The sequence below is a fragment of the Otolemur garnettii genome, unplaced genomic scaffold, assembly GCF_000181295.1.
Source record: "Otolemur garnettii isolate 467f Iridium unplaced genomic scaffold, OtoGar3 scaffold00030, whole genome shotgun sequence".
In the NCBI taxonomy this organism is placed as follows: Eukaryota; Metazoa; Chordata; class Mammalia; order Primates; family Galagidae; genus Otolemur; species Otolemur garnettii.
Window position 1 is genome coordinate 9,708,106 of NW_003852425.1, and position 9,468 is coordinate 9,717,573.

Genomic DNA, 9,468 nt, shown 5'->3' on the forward strand with positions numbered 1-9,468 from the left:
ACAACAAAAATAAAGGGGAACCTAATCAAATTAAAAAGCTTCTGCACAGCCAAAGAAATAATCAATAGAGCAAATAGACAACCTACAGAATGAAAGAAAATTTTGCATGCTGCCCATCTGAAAAGGACTGATAACGAGAATCTACAAAGAAGTCAAGCAAATCAGCCAGGAAAAAAAATCAAACAACCACATTAAAAAGTGGGCAAAAGACATAAACAGAAACTTTTCGAAAGACGACAAACTAACAGCCAACAAACCTATTAAAAAAATCTTCAAATATCTCTCATCTTCAGGGAAATGAAAATTAAAATCACAATGAGACATCACCGAACTCCAGTGAGAATGGCTTTTATCAAAAAGGGCCCAAAGCAACAAACGCTGGAGTGGATGAGGAGAGAGAGGAATGCTTCTACACTGTTGGTAGGATTGCCAACTAGTATAACCTCTATGCAAAGTACTATGGAAATACCTCAAAGAACTACAAGTAGACCTACCATTTGATCCAGTAATCCCACTGCTGAGTATTTACCCAAAGGGAGAAAAAGACACCTACACTCTAATGTTTACAGCAGCATAATTCACAATTGCAAAGATGTGGAAACAACCCAAGTGCTTATCAATAAATGGATTAATAAAATGTGGTATGTCTATAAAATGATATACTATTCAGCCATTAAAAAAAAAAAAATGGAGAACTAATACCTCTAATATTAACCTAAAAGGAACTGGAGACTATTTTTCTAAGTGAAGTAACACAAGAATGAAAAAACAAATACCACGTAAACTTACCATTAAATGGGAACTAATCAATCAATACTTACATGCAGGTATGGAAATAAGACTCATCAGAAATCAAGCAGGTGAGAGAGGTGAGGAAGGAATGGGGAAATTAACACCCAGTGGGTACAATGCACACTATCTGGGTGATGGGCACACTTGTAACTTTGACTCAAACCGCAAACTATACAAAAGCAATTTATGTAAGCAAAACATTCATACCCCTAAATATTCTGAAATTTAAAAACAAATAAATAATAAGTTTAACTGCTATAATAAAAATATGAAAGTTAAAAGAAAATAAAACCTCAAGAAAATGTAAAAACCATTCCAGTTTGTGGGCCTAGGAAGGCAGAAGGATATGATTCATAATTAGCTGACTTAGGCAAAGTTCAAGACCAAGAGGCCCTAGAGTCAGAAGAGAAAGAGGAAAGATATTTGCCAAGAATTTTATTCTTTTCCTGCTCTCATCTCTATCTCCCTTTCATAAAAAATGCTATTTAGAGGACAAAATAAAATGAATAGGAGGAGGGACATCTCTATCCATTTTCTTTATTTTCTTTCTCTTTTTCTCATTTTAAAAAGATATACAAAATGTCATACCCAGAATCCTCAGAATTAACAGAAATAAAAGTAATAAAAGCCTGAAAAAAGTAAACAGCCTGCCTGAGGAAATGTCACACATTTCAAATTATTTTTGTGTATAACTTTTACACTACTTTATTACTAATCAACATATCTTATCTTCTTATGCAAGAGAAATAAATCTGGACAACTGCCAACCTCTAGTTCAGCTTACAGAAAGTAAAAAGAAGATCTATTTACAATGACCTGACCATGTTTTTCTCAGAATAAGAATGTCCAATTGGGAAAAGATTGAAAAAAATTGTCGTACTATAAAAACCTTCCATTTTTTTCTTTAACTTACATATGAATGTAAACTATCCTTGTATTTTCTATAACATATTACAATCTAGAATCCTAAATATGCAGGTGAATTTTAGGCATCCAGAGAAAGAAAGAGTGTTCATCCATCAAAAAGTGCTAATTGTCCTTTTGAGTGTGAGAACTCAGCCTTTTGATCACCCCTTCCTGGAATCCAAAATGCTAGCCAAGTGTCTTTGCCCAGACTGTAGCCAAAGTAGTTTGTCTGGAGACATTTTTGGCTTTTACAATTGGGAGGAGAGAGAGAAAGGTGCTGACAGCAAAGAGGTGTCGGTAGTTGAGAGGTCGTGAAACCCTGGATAGAGGAAGCAAACGGTAGAGTATATACAGGTGTTAACCAAAGGGCTTGAAGACTGATCTTTTCTTTAGAAAGCAATAGGTTAGATTTAGAAATTTAACATTAAAATATCCTTAATACTTTAAATATTTTAATATTTTTAATACTTTAGTAACTAGATACGCATACCTACGATCCGCTTGTCTTAATAAAAGTAAAATAGGAACTTTAAATCAACTCCCTCTTAGAAAAGCTACGCTATAACTTAATAGACAGAGTTATCAAGTCAAATAATTTACCTCCTCCCTATCACAAGGAAAATTTAGGAATACTCTCAAAAACACTGGTGTGAGCTCCTAGGGTTTAATCTTCAAATTAAGATTAATTTAAAGATTAAATTAATCTTCAATTAAGCACAATTAATCTTCAAACTTGTTTATACTTAAACATGGTTTCAACCTTAAAACTGAAACAGAAACCCATTTTAGCTCAAAGGTTCTCCTTCCTCTCTTGATCAACCCACTAATAACTAAGAAAACAACCCAAATGTACTCTTTTAGAGTTCCTCCTCCTCGCCTTCATCTACAATGAACTTTGAAAAGGCTGCTATCTGAACTTGACCACCAAGACAGAGGGGCCAAAAATGAAAAAATGCAGCAATCATAGATCATCCAAGCTGCTGAATACTCCTCCAGTTTCTTAAAGATTACCACTACGGAAGTTGGGGAGCAAGGAAAAAAGTAAGCCAGCTGAATGCGAGCCCAAGAAGTGGAGGTTTACAGTGAGCTATGACTGTGCCACTGCTCTCCAGCCTCAGTGGCAGAGCAAGACTATGTCTCTAGGAAAAAAAAACAATAATTTTAAAAATTTTTTAAAAGATTGCTAAATGCAAAAAACTAAGAATAAAGCAGGTGACCAGCAACAGCTACTAAACTACTTCTGGAAAAGTCTCAACACTTCAGTCTTTCAAAATGGTACAACTTTGAACGACTATCACAAAAATCAAGAGCTGACTCAAAAACAACAAATAAAAGTGGTCATTTTAGTCAATATTTTGCCCACAGCCCAGATACCCCTTAATGCAAGTTAACATATAACAGAGAAAATGCTCTTCCAATAAACACAATTGTGACATCTCCCTGACAAAAATATTTGTTTAGGCCCTGATAACAGTGTTCACCTGGGAATACCACATTCAATTAAATTAGGAAATTTAAGACTAAGGTCAGACCACAGGCAGTCATGAGTGCCTGGCCCAGCTGGTGAATAGAAAGTGAAACTGAGTCATAGGGAGAGTGTGCAGACCCGCTGGAGTCCGGAAAGGGTGGAGGAGCACCCACCTTGGTTGCCACCACTGTCAAAGTGCTATCAATTCCCATCAGGCACAGATCTCAAGTATTACATAACCCAAGAAATGAGACAAACTGCCTCAGCCTAACCTGAATAAACCCCAGCATCAAGCGCTATTGTTTATAAACAGCGTGCACTGGAGGCAGGGGAAGATCATGTTTTTTTTTTTTTTTTTAATAGGTCACTCTCAAGATTTACAGATTTAAGAAAGCAAAAACAAAATCAAAAAAAAAAAACAGCAAAATTGGGAAATTAAGGTCCAATTTATAGTTGTTACCATGAGGTCAACTTTTATTAACACCTTCTGTGCAGGACTCTTTTAAGAAACGTTAATTCTCTTAAAGCATTTAAGCACATTTCTGTGTATTATAATTTCACAATAAAAGTTACAGAAAGACAAAAGGCACGTAAGTCCCAACCTTCCAGGGGCTTTATATCAAACTTATTTAAAGACATTCTAGCTTTCTCATTTGATAATGTTATCTAAGAGCAAAGATAAAGTCTGAACTTCACTTTCACATTTGTCATCAGTCTCAATGTCTGCATTTCAAGCATTAATACTACTCCCTAGGGCCAGATGCTATGCCAGTTATGTAAAGATTGATCATTTGTTACACACAACCCGACTCATTAATTCTCCGGATCCAAACATAAGACATCCTTATTATATATAACAAAATAGCGAGCAACTCGCAGAATCTGTTTATAAGAAGTAATGATGGGGCAGTGCCTATGGCTCAAAGGAGTAGGACGCCGGCCCCATATACCAGAGGTGATGGGTTCAAACCTCACCCCGGCCAAAAACTGCAAAAAAAAAAAGTTGATGAATTTCAGGAAGATCTTAACACTATTTCCCCTTTCCATCTGTTCACATTCTTACAAGTCATCAGACTGTATTTTGAGGGCATTAGGCCCTGGCCAACCTCACATTCAGAAGGGAATTTTTATTAATTTATTCAGCTGAAATTTTTTAACCCTGAAATACACAAGTTAAAACAGACTAGGCCACCTGTTGCCTCCTGCCCTCAAAAGAATTCGTCCCAGAAGCACAGGGAAAACCCTCCAAAGATTATCTCAGAAACAGGCAGCTGCTCCAGGGTAGAGGAGGTGAAGCACCCACTGCAGGCCCGCTCCTGCCCCAGAGTCTAGCCAAGAGGCAGAAGTCACAGAGTTGTGGGAGCACCAAAAAAAAAAAAAAAAAAAAAAAGCCAAATAACAACAAGTAGATTGCTCTCAATCTATGATGGTTTTAATATCTCACTTATAACATGGACCTTATACCTTAGTGAAGGTTCCATACCAACTGAAACCAACTAACAAATGGACAATTTAGAGGAACTCAAGATCTTTCTAGATAAATCATTCCACCAAATACCAAAAACGACATAGTGACCAACTGGTTGGTGTCTCTACTAAAACTCAAGAATTCAGACCCAAACTTACCAAAGAAATATATTAAAGCCTCCTTTTGCTGTTTGGTATTGTCATCAAATTAAGGTTAACATGGAGTTAGAAATAGTAAAAAAAAAAAAAAAAAAAAACCGTCAACTCAGTAGGAGCAGTAAGTCACACCTGTAATCCAAGCGCTTTGGGAGGTTAGATGTTTGAGACCACGCTGAGCAACAAAGAGAGACTGTGTCTCTATAAAAAATGATTAAAAATTAGCCAGGTATGGTGGCACACACCTGTAATCCCAACAACTCCGAAGCTAACATGAGAGGATCATTTGAGCTCAGGAGTTAAGAGGTTGCAGTAAGCTATGCTCCAGCCTGGACAAAAGAGCAAGACTGTCTCTAACAAAAAGAATCAAACGTTAGATGCTATGCTGCATTATAGTTTTCTTATAATATTTAGCTCTGAAGTGAGCTGGAAGACATTCTGCAAAGGTATACATCTCAAAGATTAAATGTTTTAGAAAGCCACCTGCATGCATTATGGCTTCATAATTAAAGTTCCTTTAAATAAATATATAAGCCCAGGTGCCAAAGAGCAACATGCTTTATGTCCTATTACACATCAGGTCTTTCCACAAGCAGGCCCCAGCCTCAATAGTAGGCAACAACAGATGCCCCACAGGCAAGACGGCAGTGTCTAAAAGCCTAGACTTCAAAGGCTGCCTCTTCAAATCTCAGTTTTTATCTGTATGACCTTGGGCAAATTAATCTCAGCACATCTTAGTTTCTCACCTAACGGCTGGTGGTTCTGGGAATCCAGTTCATCATGTAAGACAAATAATCTAAAGTCATACATAAGCTTACAGAGTGCTTATAATGTCTATCTGCTTTGAGGATTCAGTGGTCCTACAAGTACTAAAACAGCAAAGAATATCTTCTTCCTACAGTGAAAATCCAGTACAGGAAATCTGAGAAAGGCCACATTAAGTACACAAAACTCCACGTTGCATCCCCTCTCCCTTACAACTCAGAACACTCCAGACGCAGGGGGCTTTCTCCAGCAGCCACTGTCACCTCCCTTCAGATGCTCTACACCTGAAGCAGAACTTCAGCCCCTCACTGAGGACAAGGGATGGATCTTAAAACATCGAAATTAACTTTTCCTGCTGTAAGATTTCCCAGTAACTGAGTGAGTCACTCTTTTACAGAGTAAAATGTCAAGGTTGCCAGAGAATCCCGGCCCAGATGTTTGCATAAATCATTTTCAAGTGATCACCAAGCCAAAGGACATTATTTAAGATAACACTTTAAGTAACATACATCAGTTTTTATGATTTTTTTTCCCTGTAAGAAAGGAAATTCTGAAAATGAGGTTACTGGAGGGAAAGAAATCACAGTAATTTTCAACCCAAAACTGTATCAAACTAAACTCAGGACTCCTTTTGCTCTTCAGAGAGTTTGCCTTTTTTCCAACTTCATCAACAAGCAAACTGGGCAAACTCTAAGGTCAGGATTTTAAAATGCCTATAATGCTTGTTTCATATTTTCTCTGTCATACTACCAAGGGGAAGCAGAAGCTTTTAAAAATCTGATACATATGTCTGTAGCAAGATTTTTAATAACTCTCATCTGAAATTCATTTTGAGCACTCTGTATTCACCCTTGGATAAGGGGCCTTTTTTCACTTTCATAATAATTCAAGCAAAATTTGTACTTTAATTTCAATTAAACCCACCCAAGGCATTGGCCCTGGCATATCAGAAGAAATGGCAAGGATACTCTTTGTTCATTTAAATTAATACCAAAACAAATTAAAATAACAATTCATGTCCTGTCTTTCTCCACCCCTAAGTAGTAGTTGTTAGATTAGCTGGTCAGGGTTTGAGTTCTCCAGGCTCACTGGTTAAGAGCACAGTACACAAAACTCAATTTTACTAAAATTTCCGATTATGTACCGGTCACTGGCAAGTAACTTGAAACCGAACTCGCACACGCGGCGCGGTACCTTTCCAAAACAGAACAGATTGTGGCCGTTTTGCTTATTTTTAGTAACTTTAAATGAAAGAGTTTAGACGGATGTCTTCCAGCTGACTTGCCGATGTAACCATCGGGCGCAGAACTGAGCGCCCCACAGCTTCCGGCCGCAGTATAGCACGCGCTTCCCCAGTCCGCTCCCCACGCCTGCTGCTAACTAACCAGATGTGATTGCTGAAGAATGACGACACTAAATCAACCTACAGCTCTACATCTAAAAGGGCCGCGATAAACTTTTCTCTCCATGGGGGCAGTGAAAAGAAAGAAAATAAAAATGCCTAGGAGGGGGCAATGTTGGATCTATTTCCCCGATTCGGTGCGCGCAGGGGGTCTGAGCTGGCGGCTTAACCCCGTACGAGCCGGGGGACGACACACGGCAATACCCCCGCGTCGCGCCGGCGAGGGGGCGTCCCATGCCGCGCCGGTTCCCGACCAGCAGGTACCCAGGCCACCCCAACGGGCCTGGGTACGAGTGCGGAAACGGCCATTCTCCCTGAGCGTGATTCCGCCACCGCACGCTGGTCAGCACTTTGTTAACTCCGCACGCCTGGGGGAGGTGGCTCCCAGGTCGCGAACACAGCCGACCCAGCGCTACAGAACCCCAGCTGGAGGATGTTCGACCGCCTCGGGTTCGGCCTCGCCTGCCCCGACGCGGAGCAGCACGTAAGAACACGGCCCCCACGCGTCGCCTCTCGGAGCCCCGCGCCCCGGCTCTCAGGTACTCACCTGGGGAAAGGAGCCCTCGCGGCGCGGGTTCTTGGGGTAGTCCAGGTGACCCCGGTCGAGCATCAGGTAGAGCGAGAAAATCACCACACAGAAGATCGCACTGCCGAACACGGTGAACTGGCGGCTTAACTTCATTTTCCTCGATAGACTCGGGGCCAGGACACTGTCCTCACCCGGCGGAGGCAGCGGACTGTGGACTCTAAGCAGCAGCCACCGGGGGCTCCCTTCTCCCCGGCTGCGCGCCCTCGGCGCTCTCGGGCGCCGGTCCCGGCGGCGCTCCTCACCTCGCCTCCGGCGCCACCACGCGCCCTTGGCCTTCGCCCCGGCCCGCCGCCCTCCCCGGGGCCAGGCGCTCCCTCGAGGCGAGACTCGCCGTCAGTGAAGAAGGGGTCCCCACAAACTTGATCGCTAGCTTGGTGCCGACGCCCGGCGGGGCGCGCGGGGCCGACGGAGGGCAGGTCGCTTGCCCGGACTTCCTGCCACCACCGCCCTGAGTCGGCAGGAAAAGTTTTCTCGACGAGGGCAGGCGTGTCCTCACCCACAGGCGGCGCGGGTTCGGCAGCTCCCGGGCCGAAGCCGCGCTGTTAGGTCCGAGAAGCCCAAGGGGAAGCAACAGAGTCGGGAGGAGCCCGAACCTACAACTTAACTCCGGGACGGTCGGGCCCGCCCCGCGGCACCGCCCCCACCTCCCCTGACTGAGCCCCTTCCTGCGGCCGCCCGCGCCGCTGACAACCGCCGGGCCGGGGCGCACGGATCCGGCAGGAGTTTCCACAGAGCGCGCGTCCGCTCACCGGCCTCTCCTGCCCCTCTCCGCCCCTACCCTCCCCCGCCCGGCCCCGGGCTGCGCGGGAAGGGCGCAGGGGTCTGGAGGCAGCAGCGCGGGGAGGGCACAGAGGGCGGGCGGGAGCAGTGCGTGGAGAAGGAAAAGGAGAGCCCGGAGGAGAGGACGGTCCCCGGAGAGAAGCCCGCTCCAGCCGCAGCAGTGAGCCCCCTCCGTCCTTCCCGCCCCGCAAACACGGAGATGGCGGCGGCAGCTGCGAGAGGAAGCGCCGGTTCTCCAGCGCCACTCGGCTCTCCAGCACCGCCTGCCACCGACAGGAGACAGCGGCGGCGCTGCGGCCGCTGGGTCGATAGGCGCCCGCAGCCTCGGAGCCCTGCGAGCGGCGGGCCCCGCCCCCTCCCTACGCGCCGGGATGAGGAGGCGGGCCCCCCGGCGCCCAATCAGAGCGCGCCGCCCGCTGGGCCCGCCCCGCGCCTGTCTCCCAGTGCCCCGGCGGTAGGAAGACCTCGGAAGCCTTTGTGACCTGAGAGGCATCTTTGCAGGAGTTGAGGCCTTCAGGGGTGTTCGGGAGCCATCAGCCCATGTTCCCCAGGGGCTGAGCTTCCCACCCACTTCCTTTTTGTTGCCCAGTTTTCCTATCCTCGAGCGCCGGGCCCGGCACGTTTTGAAAGAATACTCGGTGAAGGACTGTAGGAAAAGAGGGCTGCGCCTTCTCTTCAGACTCTTCCTTTCTTCCGTTGATTTTTGTATCATTCTGTTGAAACCCGGGTAAAAAGAACCTGCCAAAGGCTCCTGGCTCCTCAACTCCGGGCAGATGTAGGCATCTGACTACAAAATCTGCTAGGGGAACCTTTAAAGTGATGCATGTGCCGGTTATCGATTTATTGCTTCTCAGCTCCAAATTCACCCTTTTTGACTGCGCTGTGAAAGTGGATCTGGGCCTTTTAAACAGGCTTTCCTTTGCCTTCTGGGACTAAAGCTTTGTCAGTAGAGGGCACTGAAGAGACATTACAGAAAGGAAGGGGTTTTGCTTCCTGATTTTGGTGTATACGTAAGCAGGTTCTTGCAGCAGCGTACCTGGCTTTCTCCAGTGCCAAGTTCCATAGCCAGCAGTTTCCTCTCATACCCCTAACTCTAGGAGTGTGAAACACTGCCCTATGAATAAGTTCTCTGTCATGGTAGAG

The 9,468-nt window shown here is 44.6% G+C and overlaps 1 protein-coding gene and 1 pseudogene across 1 annotated transcript in view; one reads left to right on the forward strand and one right to left on the reverse strand.

The window, feature by feature from the left end:
- The window catches only part of MAN2A1 (mannosidase alpha class 2A member 1), a 186,160-nt gene extending 178,009 nt beyond the window's left edge, over positions 1–8,151 (reverse strand). Inside the window, exon 1 of the mRNA XM_003788924.3 lies at positions 7,504–8,151. Coding sequence (XP_003788972.1) covers positions 7,504–7,638 — 135 coding nt within the window. The 5' untranslated portion in view covers positions 7,639–8,151. The remainder of the gene's footprint in view (positions 1–7,503) is intronic.
- On the forward strand, positions 8,150–8,783 carry LOC111725027 (annotated as a pseudogene).
- The last annotated feature ends 685 nt before the right edge of the window (positions 8,784–9,468 follow it).